Source organism: Manis javanica, chromosome 11 (genome assembly GCF_040802235.1).
Source record: "Manis javanica isolate MJ-LG chromosome 11, MJ_LKY, whole genome shotgun sequence".
Lineage (NCBI taxonomy): Eukaryota > Metazoa > Chordata > Mammalia > Pholidota > Manidae > Manis > Manis javanica.
Window position 1 is genome coordinate 103231071 of NC_133166.1, and position 17583 is coordinate 103248653.

Consider the following 17583-nt stretch of genomic DNA (forward strand, 5'->3'; position numbering starts at 1 on the left):
CCCTTCCTGGAGGAGGCAACCCCTGTGATGCGATGTTGAGGAATGGCATGCAGAGGAGAGCAGAGGGGTTTCTCAGGTAGGGAAGAGGTTCAGGTCTTCAGCCAAAGGTACTGGTTATCCTACCTGACCATGGTGAAGGACCATGGGGGAGGCTTTGGAGTGCCCGATATATTCAGGGACTGAGGAGAAGGGGGCCTTGGCTGGTCCTAGGGGTTATGGTTTCAGCTGGAAGTATCCTCACTCCCCCTTCTTCCAGATGCTGGAAGCCTCTTCTTGGGTGAAAAGAAAGGATCAGGACCAGCTCCCTCCCCTCTTTGCTATGGGGTCACCTGATTCTCTCTCCTACTGCTGCAGTACAGGGATCAGCCAACTCTCAAAATAGGCCCAGCAGCCACGCTGTGCTGCCCCAGCCAAGCCCTGGCCCGGCCTGGCCGCTGGCCGCTGGAGGGGCCCTAATTATAGCTGTGGGCCCCCCAGGGTAGAGGCAGCCGGGATAGAGCAGGGCTCTGCCACTCCCTGGCGGGAAGAGTGAGGGGCAGCGGTGCAGGAAGGCAGCTTTGTCATGAAACTTCTAACCTTGGGCATGGCCACCCTGCCTCTGTGCCCTCTGGCATAGAAGCTGCTGGGCCCTGGGCTGGCCTGGAGGGTGTGACAGTGTGGACTTTGGCCCAGGCGCAGCTTCCCCAAAAGGTAATATGGATCCTCCCTCTCTGCACAGTTCCCCTCCCCTCTCTGTCCCACCCATTGCAGTTGCTTATCTTGAGCTTGGAGGGAGTGGCTGGGTCTGACTCAGGCCGAGGATCCCAGGGGAGAACATTGGGGCGTGGGTGGTGGCAAGACTTCTGTGTCTCCATCTTCTGGCCCTGTCACTTTGCATTCGCACTCCCAGGGGACCTCTTCTCTTTATCCCTTTGGCTTTGAAAATGTTTTGGGGTGAGAACAAACCATCCTTTGGCCTGCAGATGAGGAGAAGAAGGGGACAGGAGAGGAGAGACAGGTGGGAGGACTGTGGGGAGAATGAGCAGAGGGCAGAGAACTGGGCTGCTTCCAGTTGCTTTAAGCAGCAGGAAGTGGGGGAGGGATGGGGATTGTGCCGTGGAAAAGGATTGGCAAAAGCAGCAGCCTCTTGGTGACCCTCTGCAGAAACCCTCAAACAAGGGAAGGAGTATGGCTTCCAGTTCAGGACATGTAGTCCCCTGAACTCCGAGATGGTTTTGGCTTAATGAGTTCTGTCTGGTCAGCATGGATAGTCTCAGAATCGGAACGTGCCTCACTCTGCTGAGAGGCTGCAGAAACACCAGGCGGTGCTTCTGCAGGAAGCCTTCCAGCAGCACATCCGATATCCTGAAAAGGAGGTTGAATTCTCAGCCTCAGTTTGACTTCTGGGCTACATATCCCATGAAGCCACAAGGGTGGCACCTCCTGACTTGATTTTCTGTGCCCCCAGGATCTGCTTCCCGGTGCAGGTAAACCGGCTGCCTCGGGAGACCCTTCTGTGCGCCACTCTCTATGCTCTGCCCATCCCCCCACCCGGGTGCTCCTCTGAGGCCAATAAGCAGCGGAGGGTGCCTGAAGCCCTGGGCTGGGTCACTACCCCACTCTTCAACTTCAGGCAGTAAGTGGGCCCCAGGGCAACAGCTTCTTGGCTTTGGAAGGGAAGGCGGGGGGAGAGGGAGGGGCCTGACTGCTGGGCCAGCCAATGCCCCTTGGGGGTCCGGCCGTCTAGGGCTCACCAGTAGGGTCTGGAGGTCCCAGCCCTGGTGGAAGGGGCACAGGCGCAGACTACAGACCAGGACGGTCGCTATAACCAAGAGCTACCAGGCTTCCCTGCTACCAGGTCATCCAGACCAGTGTGTGGTTAGCTCAGAAAGGCTTCCTGGATGAGGTGGGCTTTTATAGGACTTAGAAGAAGGAAAAGGCCATGGACTAAGGGGAGAATGAGGGGAGGTAAGTTGTGGTTTTAAGCAAAAAAGGCAAACTTTTGGATAGGGGTTGCAGGAGGAAACCCATCTCCGCAGCCTCTGGGTCTGTGGCTCATCCCCTTCTCCCGCCTCCTCAGAGTCCTGACCTGTGGCCGGAAGCTTCTTGGCTTATGGCCAGCAACGCAGGAAAACCCCAGTGCCCGCTGGAGTGCACCTAATTTCCACCAGCCGGATAGTGTCATCCTACAGGTGAGACCCCAGCCCCGTCCACGCACTACGCACCCAGCAGGACCACTGGAGAGCCAGGTCCCCCTGGAGGTTTGCTCTGGGCGGCAGGAGGAAGTGCTGGGTCTGTGGGCATGGGATGGCAGTGTGACTGAAATGGCTGCGTGCCCATGGGGAGAGCTGGGGTGGCAGCAAGTGCTTGGATTAACTTTGGTTCCAAGGAGCCTGAAGCCAGGATCCCACCCCAGGGCTCAGCTCCTGGGTCTCTGTACTAAACCCACTTATGCCTACGATAGTGCCGCCCCCTTGGGCCCTGAGGGGAAGAGCTCCCCCAGCCAGTCTCTCTTGCAGGTGGACCCATTCCCTGGGGGAAGAAGGCGCTGGTCAGGCCAAGGTCTAGTTACTCTCCTCCAGCTCCCCTTTCCCACAGTCATGAGCTGCTTTGGTATGGAATGTGGAGTATCAAAGTGGATGTAAAATTAAATAAGATGACACAGAATGAGAGTTCCAGGAGGCACATGTTTCTGTCTGTCTGACTTACTGTTCTATGCCCAGGGCCTAGAACAACGCTTGGCACCTACTAGGGTTCAGTAAACATTTGTTGAATGAGGGAATGTTGGCCTCCTTTTCAGAACTGGCTCATTCAGCTCTGATACCCATTTTAGGAGGATGGACATCGATGTGGTGGCATAGAGCAAGGGGCCCAGTATTGCATGTAGGCTTCAGAGTTGGTAGAGCCCTCTCCTGGTATGTGTCCTGGTCCCCCCACCCACAATCAAGCAGCACACTGGTGACCTCCAGAAGCACACTGAAGGCCCTCCGACCTCGGCTTGGAGGCACCCAGTGGCTCAGCCTGGTAACATTTCCGTGCGGAGTTCTGGCCTGGGGCCAGTCCCTCACCGAGAGGCACCTCAGCCCACCTCTCCCTCACTTGCCCATTGTTTTCTCTTTGTTTCCCTCACTTCTTGCCGGAAGTCACAGCCGGAAAGGACTTCAGAGATCACCCAGTCCAACAGGGTTATTTCACAGAGAAGGCTGAGGGGGAGGCAGGGAGAAAGGCAGGGACGCTGGCGTGTGACCCTGTGGGTGGCAGCCCCCATTCACCTGTCTGTTGTCCCCTTGCTTCTCTGATGCCACCCCTAGATTGACTTCCCCACCTCGGCCTTTGACATCAAGTTCACCAGCCCCCCTGGCGACAAGTTCAGCCCCCGATACGAGTTTGGCAGCCTCGGAGAGGAAGACCATCGTGTGCTTAAAAACATCATGCGGAAGGAGTCCCTGTACTGGTGAGGCCTGGGGTGTCCTTCCCTGTGTGTGGCTCAGGCCCCCACCAGTCTGTCACCTTCTAGCTGACCATCTCTCACCCCCCTGCAGGTCCCTGTCCTCCTACTTAGGGTATAGAGGTGGGGTGGGGTGGGCAGAGCCTCCTAGGCAGGCAGTGGTGGAGAGAGGGTTCTGCTAGGGCAGTGCCCAGGCCTTTTCCATGAGTTGACACTAGGCACAGTGGAAGGTCAGGGGCAGGACATTGGACCTGGGAATGCCCATCCCCACAATGGGGACTTGGCCGCGACTTTCCGGGAGGTCCAGAGCTTTGCCCCACACCCCAGAGAAGCTGGCTACTGCTTGCTATCCGCCGGGGCACTGCCGTGCTCACCACCCGCCCCCACCTCCTGCCCCTTCCACGCCCACAGCCTTTGCCTTTCTCTGGCCCTGTCACTTTCCAAAAAGGATCAGGTGTCAAGGCAAGCTGGCAGCTCTCAGGGGTAAGCGAGTCCAAGCTGATCTCATCCTTGGGCTGCGTCTCTCACCAGGATTGGCTAAGGGGGGTGACGAGCCAGAGGTGGAGGAGCTGGTGGGAACTCCTTCCCTGCCCGTCCTCTCTGTATATCATCTCTCTGGCTTCTGCATGTGTCTGTGCACGTGGCGGGTGGGGAGAAGTGAGAGGTGGGGCTCATCTCTCCCTGCCAGGCCCCTGCTAGGAGCTCGAATAGCTGAGTGACTGCAGACCCTGCTCCCACTCCTCTGCTGACCCCTTGCTTCATTAGGCCCTCAGCTCCCTCCTCCCATTAGACACCTGGTCTCAGGCAAGCCTCATTAGCTGTAGGGTCTAGAAAACCTCCAGCTGGCTCCAGGAGGCCCGGGAGGCCACTCAGCTGCCCGTCCCTGACTTGTGGGGACCACTGCCCTCTGGTGGCTCCACCTGGGAGCAGCGCCCAGGGGCATCCTCGGGATGGATGGTGCCCTTGGCCTGTGCCTTGGGCCTCATTCGGAGACATCCCTAAGTCAGAATCAAAGATGAGATGGGCCCTGGTTCCCAGACTTGACTTCACACATTGCAGTCACCCAGGGGGCATTTAAAAATACCAAAGCCTGGCTTCCCCCGGCATCCCAACTTAATAGTGTTGGATGTGGCCACAGGCAGGGATTTTACAGAGCTCCTCTGGTGATTCTAACATGCAGCAGTTGGGGAACCACTGAGTGGGACACTGTGAAGCAGTCCCCTGGAGAGGGGATACCCTGCCCTCTGTGCCCTCTCACCTCCCCCAACCACCCCTCTCCGCTTCAGGCTCACTGATGTGGACAAGAAGCGCCTGTGGGAGAAGCGATACTATTGCCACTCTGAGGTGAGCTCACTCCCCCTGGTGCTCGCTAGCGCCCCCAGCTGGGAGTGGGCTTGCCTGCCCGACATCTATGCACTCCTGAAGCAGTGGACCCACATGAACCACCAAGATGCTCTGGGGCTCCTGCATGCCACGTGAGTGTAACGCCCACCTTTCCCAACCACGCGTCTTTCCAGAAGCCAGAGCTTGGCACTGCCCATCCCTGACTTGAGCCAGCCCTGGACAAAAGAATCAAGGGAGCTTGGAACTCAAGGCATTTCTGCTTCTTCTCTATGTTATCTTCCTAACACTTTTTACACATACAGCAGAATTGAAAATTCTACAGTAACCATCCACATACCCACCACCTAGATAACCGTTAGCTTTTGCTCTATTTGCTTTATTGTGTGGGTATCCATCCGTCCATCCATCAAGCCATCTTACTTTTTGCATGCATTTCATTGTAAATTATAGACACCATAACTGTCTCCCAGATACTCACCACGTGCATCATTAACTTGAGCTCAGTATTTGTTCACTTTTCTTTGGAGGCAGAATTTACATATAAGGAGATGCTCAACACTTACCCATACATTTGCTGAGTTTTGACAAATGCACACATCTTTGTAGCTCAAACCTTACCATGTAGTTCCACTTTAACAATCCTCCCTCCCCTCTTCCTCTGGAGGGTTCTCCGGAGTACACAAGGCTCCCAGTCTCAGACCCCTGAGCTGCCTTTTCCAGATGGTACCCAGTATTCTCAGCTTTTTTCTCACCACCCTTAGTAATTGAAGGGTACTCGATCCACGTGTCTTGCCTTCAGGATCTTTTGGGGCAGTGATTTTGCTAATTTCTGCTGAACTAAATTCTGCCAGAGTGTACTGGCTTATATAAAATTCCACGGGTTTCTCTGACTCGTGTGGCAAGCTTTGCGTTAAAGGGTGGTACCAAGACAGTAATGCTTCGACTCATACAAGGGCTTTTTGATGTTGAGAATTTAGGGAGTCAAGGAAGAGATCTTAGGGAGTGGGGTTGAGGACCTTGTCCCATTTTCTTCAAATCATATGGAATGAAACAGACGACCCCCTCATCCCTCCGTGGCCTGAGGCCAGCTCTGACCAAGGGGCAGGACCATTCTCAAGCACTGTTGTCCGGAGAAGGTGCTGAGGGTTCTTCTAGTGGCTTTTGCAGACCGTGGGGCATATTGTGCTTTCTCCACCCATGCCTCTGAAGCACAGTGGTGAGGGTACCTGCTCACTCCAGCCCCGCAAGGCCTGTGGCTGTGGCTGGCTTATCGGGTCCCTGGGCTCTGTTCTGCAGCTTCCCGGACCAGGAGGTGCGCCGTATGGCTGTCCAATGGATTGGTTCCCTGTCGGACGCCGAGCTGCTCGACTACTTGCCCCAGCTGGTGCAGGTTGGCAAACTAGCCTTCCCTCCCCTTCTGATGATCCCGCCCCCCAAGCCTCAGTCTGTCTGCATTCTGCCCCTTAGAGCCTGAGGTCGCCGAGGGATAGTGGCAGGTGTAGATGACAGGGAGTCACTGCAGCCTCGGATTCCCTTTCTCCAAAAAACAGGCCCTAAAGTATGAGTGCTACCTGGACAGCCCCTTGGTGCGCTTCCTCCTGAAACGAGCTGTCTCTGACTTGAGAGTGACTCACTACTTCTTCTGGTAAACTATGTGCAGAAAGGTGGGAGGTGGACACGTGTCCTTCACTCGCAAGTATTTCACTCTTAGGCACGCACGGGTGGGGAGCTGAGCTGGCTGGGTTCCAGTGTGGCACCGACGTAGCAGGTGGGCTTGGCCAGCACCTTTCCTTCAGGGACTCCCAGTCCCATATGGCATGGTGACAATCGTCGCTGACCCTCCTTCCCACCCACACAGGGCAGAAATATCAAGGAGAAATGAGATGCACAGAGGTTCTGGACTCTTCTTAATCACATAGTGGGCACAGACTGGGATACAGAGAAGCACCTCTGCATGAACTAGGCATACACAGTCTGTTTTCCCTCCCAAGTTTGGGGTGGGTTTTCCAGGGAGCTGGAGCTGGTTAGACCCCTTTCCCGCCGTGCATGCCTGGCCTGTGATCCCCCAGGTGTCCTGACTCCCCACTCTCTCTCCTCGCAGGTTGCTGAAGGACGGCCTCAAGGACTCTCAGTTCAGCATTCGTTACCAATACCTGCTGGCAGCCTTGCTCTGCTGCTGTGGCAAGGGGCTGAGAGAGGAGTTCAACCGCCAGTGCTGGCTTGTCAACACCCTGGCCAAGCTGGCCCAGCAGGTCCGGGAGGCTGCCCCGTCTGCACGGCAGGTGAGTCTGCACGGCAGGTGAGTGCGGTGAAGCTGCCTTTACCCATTTCTGGTTCCAGGCTTCTGCAGCCGGTCATTAACTTCTTAGGCATCCTGATCAGCCAGATGACACTTGACAACCTCTGTTTAGGGGCTGGAAGGAGGTGGTTCTGTCTGTAACGTTCAGGCCACACATGACAGTCTGCGAGCTGGGTACAGCCCATGGAGGTGTTTTGTTTGGCTGGAAAAGTATTACGATTATTTAACTGTTTGCCTTAAAGGCTAAGACCAGTTATGTAAGCTGTTCACTGCAGAAGAGCACTTAGCCAGAGGGGGCAAGTGCAGGCTGAAATCCCATCATGCTTTGTTCCCTCTGGCGTGAGTCATAGTCCAGGGCTGCTGTCACCCAGACGTACCTGTATCTCTTGGCACAGAGGGGCTGTATTAGGCCAGCAGCGTTTCTGGTTGCTAACATTAAAAAATTAGGAGATTTTAAAGTCCCGATTGTTGGCTTTTCTTGGCAGCAGCCTGAGTAGCACCTCCCCGGGAGATGCAGCCTGCCCTCTCGGTTCACTGTGGCCTGCGGCACACGGCCCTGTCGCCTGCCCGGCCTCCCTGGCTGTCGGGCTTGCTCTGCACGCACTGTGCTGGGCTGGGGTACGGGTTGGGTGGTTCTCCTTCTTCATAGTCTCCTGGAGGTTGTCTGCACTTCTCAGGTGGTTGTTTTTATACCAGCCATTACTGGGCATCCACCCCTGTGAGAGGCCTGGTTCCGAGTGGAGCTAATGGGCCCGCCACCTCAACCCTCTTCTCCCCTTCCCTTCCCTCCCAGGGGATCCTCCGCACAGGCCTGGAGGAGGTGAGGCAGTTCTTTGCCCTCAATGGCTCCTGCCGCCTGCCACTCAGCCCCAGTCTGCTGGTGAAGGGCATTGTGCCCAGGGTGAGTGACTGGTGGCTTTGGGGCTCTCAGACTAGGGAGGGTCCTCATGCAGCTGATTATTGAGAAATATGAGGAAGAAAGGCATACCTGGAGCCTCTTCCCAGCCCTAATGCCTGTGGACCTCTGCCTGACAGCTGTGAGCATGGCAGAAGTGGGTTGGGGCTGGTGAGTGTCTCTCCTGATGATGGTGGCTCTGAGGCCAGGCTGGTGATACTGACAGCAGTATCATCTGTCATTTGTGAGCACGGTCCCTGTGCCCTGCATTTTTCTAAGTGCTTTACTCTGGTTATTGCATTTCATCCTCACCACTCTTACGAAGTTGGTGGTGTTGTAAGCCCCATTTTACAGAGGAGTGAACTGAGGTTTGGATGGGCAACTAGTGAGATGGGTACAGAATGAACTGAAGGGGTGAGAGGTCAGGTGCCAAAGCTAAGGTCCTGGCCAGCGGAGCCGGGATGATGACAGTGGGGAGGGAGGAAGGGATGGGGGCTCCTGAGGAAGTGGGAAGGAGCAGCGAGCAGGTGGACTGGCAGCAGCTTGACCCCATGTGCTTTTCCTTCCTGGGCATGGACCTCCCCGACCCTCGTCACCACCCTCTCTGCCGCGGCAGGACTGCTCCTACTTCAACTCCAACGCAGTCCCCCTCAAGCTGTCCTTCCAAAATGTGGATCCCCTGGGCGAGAACATCCGTGTCATCTTCAAGGTGAGGACACTGCTATGCAGTGCAGTGGGACACTGGCGGCAGAGGGCAGGGGAGGAGGGAATCTAAGGATGGCAGAAGCAGCCACCAGGCAGCTCTCTGCCTGTTACTCTATGCTGCCATTTAATATCCAAAAGACTCTTTATGGAAAAGGCAGTCAACTAATTCTGCATGAACTAGGAGCAAAGGACTGGGAGCACAATGTTGAGAGGTGTAGGAAGGCACCGACAGCTTAGTGTGCAGAACTGCCCTCTAGAGGCAGAACTACCCCAACCATGCAATGATAAGGTGGTGATCTGCTTGTCCTGGGGGTATTCAAGCAGAGGCTGAATGACTACTGGCAACAGTACTGAAGAGGAAACTAAGATAATAGATGCAGGTTGGACTAGATGAACCCTAAGGGCCTTTCTAATAGATACATCCATAACTGAGTAAATGAGTCTCAGAGCATATAATCTAGTGGGAGAGATGAAATGCACACACGTACATAACTTTGTAACTTACAATATATATTTGTTGTTTGTACGTTCCAAATCCAAGGTGTAAACATTCCAATTTACAAAAGGCTTGATAGTCAGGAGGGCTTCATGAAGAAGAGGAACCCAAGTTCAGTTCAGATGGGGATGTGGGATTGAGGGAAAAGCTGGAACACCAAGTGGGCAAAATGTGGTTCTGGCCGATCTCTGGTTGCTTGACCGGCCGTGAGCTGAGGGAGCGAGTCAGAGGTGTGAGGCGGGGAAACTGGGCAGGCCCCTGGCCCTGGTGTTTGGGCCAAGGCTGCCCTCCTGGGAGATCTGGGAGCTAGGGAGGCAGTGGGATGGGTGCTAGTCACTTTCTTCCTTCATCCAGTGTGGGGACGACCTTCGCCAGGACATGCTCACCCTGCAGATGATTCGAATCATGAGCAAGATCTGGGTGCAGGAGGGGCTGGACATGCGCATGGTCATTTTCCGCTGCTTCTCCACTGGCCGGGGGAGAGGTCAGTCGGGAGCGGGTGGGGCTGTGGCTTGGCAGCCAGTATGGCAGGCACCTCTTTGCTTTCTGCCCTTTCTGCCCATCCCCCAACAAGAACTGTGTACTTCTCCAGACAAATGACAAAAGCAAGATTATTTCATTAGAAGTTGTGGAATGCCATTGAAAAAGAAGGCAGGGAGAAAGACTCTTATAAAGTAAAACAGACTTGGAGACCTAACAACCAAACATATGTAGACTTTGGATCCTGATTCAAACAAGCCAACTATAAAAATATATTTTTTGGACAATTGGGAGAAATTTAGATAACACACTGGGTTAGATTTGCTTAAAGAACAATCGTTAATTTTTTGGATGTGGTAATGGCATGGTGGTTATGACCTTGTTAGTTTGTTAGTTGCACTTGAAATATTTTTGAGTGAAATGACATGTCTGGGATTTGCTTTAAAACACTCCAGTCAGGGTCAGGGAGTAAAGCAGGGTTGGATGAGTGAAATAGATGAAACAAGATTAGCCAAAGACTGATAATCATTTGACACAGGGTGATGGTTATCTGAATTCATGATACCATCCTCTTTATTCTTTATGTGTATGGGAATATCCCCATAGTAGAAGTTAAAAAAGGAGCAGGCGCTCTGAAATGGGGAGTCTGCATGGGCTGTGGGACCTAGGGAATGACAGACATCGCTCCCCCTTACTGTCAGGCTTTGTCCAGATGTCCTTGGGCTGAATTTCTAGGGAAGCATCCAGAAAAGCTCCTGTAGTCCTCTCCCGAAAGTCCCTTCTCCCTGCTCTGGAGATGACCCCAACGCCTCCTCCCACAGGGATGGTGGAGATGATCCCTAATGCAGAGACCCTGCGCAAGATTCAGGGGGAGCATGGGGTGACCGGCTCCTTCAAGGACCGGCCCCTGGCTGACTGGCTGCAGAAACACAACCCTGGAGAGGACGAGTACGAGAAGGTAGGACTGGGGGCAGGGGGACAAGGCTGGGGAGCTGCGCCTGACCCTGCACATGGCTGTGTCACCACCAGGTCTAGGTCTGTTCAGGCTCAGCTATGTTGGGAGGAAAGAAATGCTCTTTCTTGTTTGACTGGTGCTTCCAAGTATCTCGGGGTGGTCAAATAGTCATTTGAGAATAGTCATTTGTAGGCTGAGAAAATCCCCTGGTATTCAAGTGAGAAACCTTTATTGAGTTTTGGAGAAGGGGGCCCGTTTTTGAGAAGTTGCCTTTTTCCCTCCTAATCATGGATCCTGTTCATTCCCCCGATGCCCACCGAGGGGTGCGATGGTACTTTGTAGAACAAGAGTTAGTTAGAAGAGAGACCTTAGAGATTATTTTAATCTAAGACCTCTTTTCATAGCTGTGAATTAAGATTTACTCAGTTGTTCCTAGTTATGGAGCTGGTTTGTAGCAAGGCTGTAATTAGAAGCCAAGATTAAGGTTTGATACAAGACAGAGAGGATAGAAAAACGTGCCGATCTGTTCCTCAGGTGGAGCTCTCCTGGGTAGTGAAGACCTTGGGGGCTTGTTCCGGTCTATGGCTGGTCCACAGCTTCTCAGCTCTAGTCTCTGGGTTAATTAAGTTTAGAGGAGGGAATAAGTTGTAATAACCAAACTCCTAAGAGACTGACTATAAGCCAGAATGCTTTATATAATTTAACTTCCAAGGGGATCCAAATACTAATTAAATTAATTAATCACTGCATTTAGGTCACTATGCATTGATCAATATAAATTAGTATTTGAAGTTATATAAATTAACATTCTGAGGGAAAACCTAATGGACAGCCAAATTAAATCAGAATGTTGTTTATATCTAATTAGATTATTTTTGGCGGGGGAGTAGAGGTTTTTTTTTAATTGATATATAATTATAATCTTCTATTAGTTTCAAGTATACAGCACAGTGGTTCAACAGTTAGCCATATTATTAAATCCTCACCCCCACTAGTGCAGCTACTATCTGTCAGCATAGAAAGACGTTACAGAATCATTGGCTATATTCTCCATGCCATCCTACTATCTCCCTGACCAACCTACATTATGATGGAGAATTTCTGTGCCTCTTTATCCCCCTCACCTTCCCTACCCACCCACCCACCCCAAATCCTCCCCCCTAATAACCACCAGTCCCTTCTCAGTGTTCATAAGTCTACTGCTATATAAAGCCTTTTGTAATCCATCCCTGCCTGCCCTGTAGTCCCGTCCACAGCCCTTCCCCATCTCATGGTGGCTTATGCTTTAGCTTAAGGGGCTACTTCCATTTCCTCGCTACCTTTACGTGATAGTATTCCCTTTGCCTGGAGAACCATTTCTTCCCCTATCTATCTCTCAAAACCCACCCCCTCTCTTTTGCAAACTTTAAGGTCCTCTACCCTTGGAGAGTAGTAATATGGACTTTTCCCTTCCCACCCATATATTATGTATATTGACATGTATTTTTCATGTATTAAATAGCCACCACACCAAGGTACTGTTCTTGGTGCTGGAATTATGATTACTCCCTGTCGATGTGATAGTCACAATTAATTGATAGAAGTATATACAATAAGAATACACACTCTGAGAAACTATGTCTTAATATTTACTCTCAGTCTCTCAAAGACAGCTTCTCAGCTCTTATAGCCTTTTTACTAGACTAGTGCTGGCATGTTCTTACGATGACTTCCAGTAGGAAAGAACTAGAGAGATTTGTCTCTTGGCCACTAGCTCAGCAGAGAGAGTTCCACATCTTACAAGTGAGACTCTTAAATCAGGAGGGCTCCCTTTGTGTGGTGAGACTTCCTACCAGAAAGCAGTTAACACCCTGCGTAACTTAGGTGAAGAGACTTCAGTCATTTACCCATGGGCATACAGCTGTTTTGTGAGTCAAAAACAGGATGCAGTTCAGGTAGAAGGAATATCTGTGACAGGAAAACAAGTTGATGGTGATGAAGGGCAAGAGTGGAGTTGAAGGATTGTAGCCCTTATTGAGTGGTTTCTTTTCATTCATACATTTCCCTTTCATAGAAAGTCTTTGTCTTCTAGAAGGTACGTGGGATTTCTTTACAAACCTTCTGTTCTTGTTACCTGTAAATCAGGCATCTGTTTGAATTTGACAGGTAGCCGGGAGGTTTCAGTGTGTAGGTAGTTTTGAAACAGGCCTTGTGGACAGCCAGGAAGCTGCTGGGGTATGAGATCCCTATACCCACAGGGAGAAAAAAGCCTAAGTACTAAGTGAACAACAGTGAGGGCAGTAGGACCCAGGGGCTCCATGGGGGAGGAGCCAGTGTGAGCAGGGGAAGGTCCTTGAAGAATGGGTGGGCATTTGCAGAGGGAGGCAGAGAGGGCGCGTGTTCTGCACGTGGGAAGCTTTGTCTTATTCCTGGCATTGTACATTCCCACTTGGCTACGATAATTCTTGCCCTTGGCAGATGATGACTTTCTTGAGTTCTTGGCAATTCTGTGAGCCTCCCGAAGAGCATTTAGAAAACGAAAGGTGTCCATTTGATAATTCCATGTATTTTTACTTCCTGGAAAGTTAAGGGGACAGATGTTGACCAGATAAAATGAGATGGATATAACCCCTTATCTCCTCCCTTCTTGCTTTAAACTGAAAAATATCTCTAACACATTTTACCAAGCAGAGACGTCTGATTTTCAAGTGTAAAATACTCCCTAGAAGTGTTAAGCTGCCTTAGCTCTTCTTTGGAACGAAGTGACTTTAATTAGATCGGCATGTAGCTGTTACCAAGAATTGGGAATGGGGGTTGTGTAGGGGGCAGGAGCAAGAAGGCACCCTTAAGTTCGCTCTCTCAGTGCTATGCTTGACTTAAGGCGGTCACCGTCAGCTGGGAAAGTTGTGAACATTAGCCTTCCTGTCCGTTAAGGTCAGGGCTGGTTAAATCTAGGCTCCCGGATGATTTCACTGTCTTTGAATCAATCTCCCTAAGAAAGAAAGGCACAGAAGAAGATGAATTGCAGATAAAGTGGTGGAGATACACATATAAGCCTTTGATCTCCTTATACCCCATAAGATATGAGAGACGTTTCTATGTGTATGTGTGTATGTTAGGATGTGATGAAGGATGAACAGGCAGGTAGGGGCAGGGCTCATGAGAGAAAGGCCAGGGCTGGCTGAATTCAGTCCGGCTGTGGCCCCTGGAGTCTTTCTCAGCCAGCTTTGTATCCTCTGCTTCTCTTCTCCCAGGCTGTGGAGAACTTCATCTATTCCTGTGCTGGCTGCTGTGTGGCCACATATGTCTTGGGCATCTGTGACCGACACAATGACAACATTATGCTGAAGACGACTGGCCACATGTTCCATATAGATTTTGGACGTTTCTTGGGCCATGCCCAGATGTTTGGCAACATCAAGCGGTAAGTCGTCTCCTGAAGCTAGGATGTGTGTGTAGGGCCAGGAGGTCATCAGCAGAAACGGTTCAGAGCTGGGACACAAGCCCAGAAGGGAAGGGGCTGCATTTCAGAGTGTGGTCCCTGAGCTGAGCAGCTTTGGAGAAGAGAAGACTGACAAAGAGGTCACGTCCTTGCAGGGCCTTGCAGAAGGCTGGGCCCAGCTGTTCTCCCTCCCTGCGGAGGGCTGAGTAAAAGGAAAAGAGCCCAAACCATATCAAGAGGGAATACTATTAGATACCCAGGAAAAAGTATTGCTAACTTACATCCAGGGAACCAGGGAAGAATGTCGCTGGGGATCTTAAGACAGGAAAAGAAAAAAAGAGGGCCCCATCTATCCAGTTTCACGCAGGTAGTGAGCGATGAAGGGAACCATCCCCTGATGCAGCCCGCAGGTGGGCTTCCTCTTCAATGCTGACCTTCTGCCTGTATGTTCCCCTTGGCCCAGGGACCGTGCCCCCTTTGTCTTCACCTCGGACATGGCGTATGTCATCAACGGGGGCGACAAGCCTTCCAGCCGCTTCCATGATTTTGTTGACCTTTGCTGCCAAGCCTACAACCTCATTCGCAAGCACACCCACCTCTTCCTCAACCTTCTGGGCCTGGTGAGGAGCTCCGTGCCTTTCTGAACCCTCCACTTACCATCTGGCACCATCTTTAAGATGCTCCTGTTTTAATTCAAAGGATTTCTGGAGATCAACTTCTCTGAGCTGTAGATAAAGGCAGGGCCCAGACTGCCGGGTCAGTGATGTCTGTGCAGGAGTCTGACTTCCTGCTCCAGCCTCAGTCCCTGTGGCCCTCAGCCACTGCCCACAGCATCTGTCTGCCACCCTCTAGGAGGGTTAAGGAACCTAGCTATAGAAAATCTTGCCTTGGTGGGGGAAGAAGGAAGAATTCCTGGTTGTTACAGGCACCCTCTCTTCTTTGTTTCTCCTTCTAGATGTTGTCCTGTGGCATCCCTGAACTGTCAGACCTGGAGGACCTCAAATATGTGTATGATGCCCTGAGGCCCCAGGACACAGAGGCCAATGCCACCACCTACTTCACTAGGTAACACTGCATAAAACGTGCTGCTCACCCTGAGAAATTAACTTCCAGGCTGCCTGACGGAGGAGCAGGGCTAGGGAGACAGGAAAGGCTTAGCTCAGATGGCAGGGCTGGGAGCTGACAGCCTGGGTCTGTCATCCCAACTTTGCCCCTGACTTAGATAAGTCACTTTACTTCTCTCAGACTCAATTTCCCATCTGCACTTTTGTGCTAATATTTATAGACGTATTATAATCTGACTCTTGCATCCTCACCAAGTCTTGGTCAAAGACTTTGTTCATGGGGCAAATACGGACTTTTTAGTAGTTTTTCACTTTGCTGATCAGAACATTCTCCCATATCAAAACACGGAATTCCATACTTCCATTTTCCCATGTTTGACAATAGGTTTAGGCACATCGTGTAGGAAAGCAGGGAAGTGTCTGTGTTCTAATGTCCACAGTTTTGTCTGTGTAGAGGATGTCTCCATTTTAGCATGCACTGCTTCCATTGGTTTAATATAGCACCTTTCCTTTTGAGCTGAAATCTGGACTGCACAGTGCCTGGTGAGGTTGTATTGTACTGCACCTTGAAATTCAGTTTGACAACAGTGTTTAGACATTTACATGGTGACCAGTGGAATCTCTAATTCCTTCTTACGTTGGCTGAACTCTGAAATGCCTTTGGTTCAGGAGGGCAGTGAGGGGAGGTAAGACCCCAGGACTCAGATGAATAAATTGCATACAGATAATTCTTTGGCAGTAATAGAGGATATTACACGGGTAAAACGATTTGATCTGAGCTGAGTTAGTCCCAGGTATGGGGTACTCCTGAGATAGCCCTGTCCGTGCAGGGGGACTCGAATCCATGGTACATCCTTTTCTTTCCACCCTCCTGCACCAACAGGTTGATTGAGTCCAGCCTGGGCAGTGTAGCCACAAAGCTCAATTTTTTCATCCATAACCTGGCTCAGATGAAGTTCACGGGCTCAGACGACCGGCTGACCCTTTCCTTTGCCCCCCGAATACACACTCTCAAGAGCTCTGGCCGCATCAGTGATGTTTACCTCTGTCGCCATGAGAAGACCTTCCAGCCCAAGGGCTACGTAAGTGTTTTCTCCAGTCTGGCTCTCTCTTGCTCCCCACAGCCCCAGCATATTGGGGTTGGTTTCTCACATGCACATGGTGGGTGCTGAAGTTACCTGAGTGTCCTGTGTCCTGTGCTGGCAGCAATCGCAGGCCACCTCCCGACCCCTTGCCCAAGGGGCCTGCCTTGAATCAGGGAGCTGAATTGGATGGTTATTCCCTCCGAGTCAAGGGTCCTGCAAAATGTGCAGGAAATCTTTGCTTTCAGATTCCTGCATAGGTACTATTATCTTTGTCTCCATTAGAGACATTTATCCTCTTCCTTCTGGAAGGTGTACTTTCCCCAACACACACACACACACACACACACACACACACATACACACTTCGGTGTGTCTTACCTTCCTCCTTTATTGAGCACAGATGGTTTGGCAAGTATACACTAAGATTTGGACCTTTGCAGGTTTATGTGGTAAAGGTGATGCGAGAGAACGCTCACGAGGCCGCCTATATCCAGCGGACGTTTGAGGAGTTCCAGGAATTACACAATAAACTGCGGCTGCTCTTTCCTTCTAACCTTTTGCCCAGGTAGCTGCCCCCTTTGCACAGAGGGACCTTGGGGAGGGCGGGGAGACCGGATGAGGGGTGGCCAGCACTGCGGGAGTGCGGAAAATACCCTTTCAGAGTAAAGATCGACTTGGTTTTCTTGGCCTGGTAATGAGTTTGATAAGGAGTGCGCCCCCTGCAGACCAAGCTTGCCGGCGCTCAAGGGCTCTTAAAACAGCCTTGGGATAAGCCGGAGCCCACCTGCTGCAGGGAGAGCAACCTGGGTCTGAAGGCAGGGAATTGACCCAATCTGGAGATGTTTCCCAGTTTCTAATCTTTTACAGAGTAAGGGCATTTTTCAAATAGGTAAACAAAATGTGATATACACATACGATGGAATATTAGCCTTAAAAAGAAGGAAATTCTGGCACATGTTAAAATATGGATGAACCTCGAGGGCATTATGCCAAGTGAAAGAAGCCAGTCACAGGACAAATGCAGTGTCCACTGCCGTGCAGCACATAGTCAAGTTCACAGAGACATAGAGCAGGGTGCTGCCAGCCAGGGGCTGGGGGAATGGGGAGTTGTTCGCTGGGCTGAGTTTCAGTTTCGCGAGATGAAAAGGCCTGGAGATGGACGTTGGTGATGGTTGCAGGGCAGGGCGTGCTGTAATGCCGCCCAACTGTACACTTAAAGCTGGTTAAGATGGCGAATTTGATGTTTTGTGTTCTTAAGTACAACTTTTTTAAAAACCGATTTTTTTAAATGAATGTTCACCTTGTTGGAGAAAATCGGGCCCCACAGCCCCGCAAGCACTTCCGGGGTGCCACAGGACTGTGTCCAAGTTTGGCTTCCTTGTCTGGGGTCTTTGGAACCGCGGTGTGAGATG

The 17583-nt window shown here is 51.5% G+C and overlaps 1 protein-coding gene across 5 annotated transcripts in view; it reads left to right on the forward strand.

The window, feature by feature from the left end:
- The window catches only part of PIK3C2B (phosphatidylinositol-4-phosphate 3-kinase catalytic subunit type 2 beta), a 59713-nt gene that overhangs the window by 35560 nt on the left and 6570 nt on the right, over positions 1 to 17583 (forward strand). For 4 of the 5 annotated variants that reach the window (XR_012122931.1, XM_073217076.1, XM_073217079.1 and 1 more), the window contains 16 exons: positions 1448 to 1615; positions 2060 to 2171; positions 3291 to 3433; positions 4714 to 4902; positions 6068 to 6161; positions 6322 to 6416; positions 6873 to 7053; positions 7864 to 7971; positions 8582 to 8674; positions 9521 to 9650; positions 10468 to 10604; positions 13835 to 14004; positions 14486 to 14642; positions 14978 to 15087; positions 15970 to 16168; positions 16612 to 16736. Coding sequence is in view for 4 of the 5 variants with exons in the window: in XM_073217076.1 (XP_073073177.1) it covers positions 1448 to 1615; positions 2060 to 2171; positions 3291 to 3433; positions 4714 to 4902; positions 6068 to 6161; positions 6322 to 6416; positions 6873 to 7053; positions 7864 to 7971; positions 8582 to 8674; positions 9521 to 9650; positions 10468 to 10604; positions 13835 to 14004; positions 14486 to 14642; positions 14978 to 15087; positions 15970 to 16168; positions 16612 to 16736 (2211 nt within the window). In the remaining variant the exon portion in view is untranslated. The remainder of the gene's footprint in view (positions 1 to 1447; positions 1616 to 2059; positions 2172 to 3290; positions 3434 to 4713; positions 4903 to 6067; positions 6162 to 6321; positions 6417 to 6872; positions 7054 to 7863; positions 7972 to 8581; positions 8675 to 9520; positions 9651 to 10467; positions 10605 to 13834; positions 14005 to 14485; positions 14643 to 14977; positions 15088 to 15969; positions 16169 to 16611; positions 16737 to 17583) is intronic. The other variant, XM_073217077.1, reaches the window with a different exon arrangement.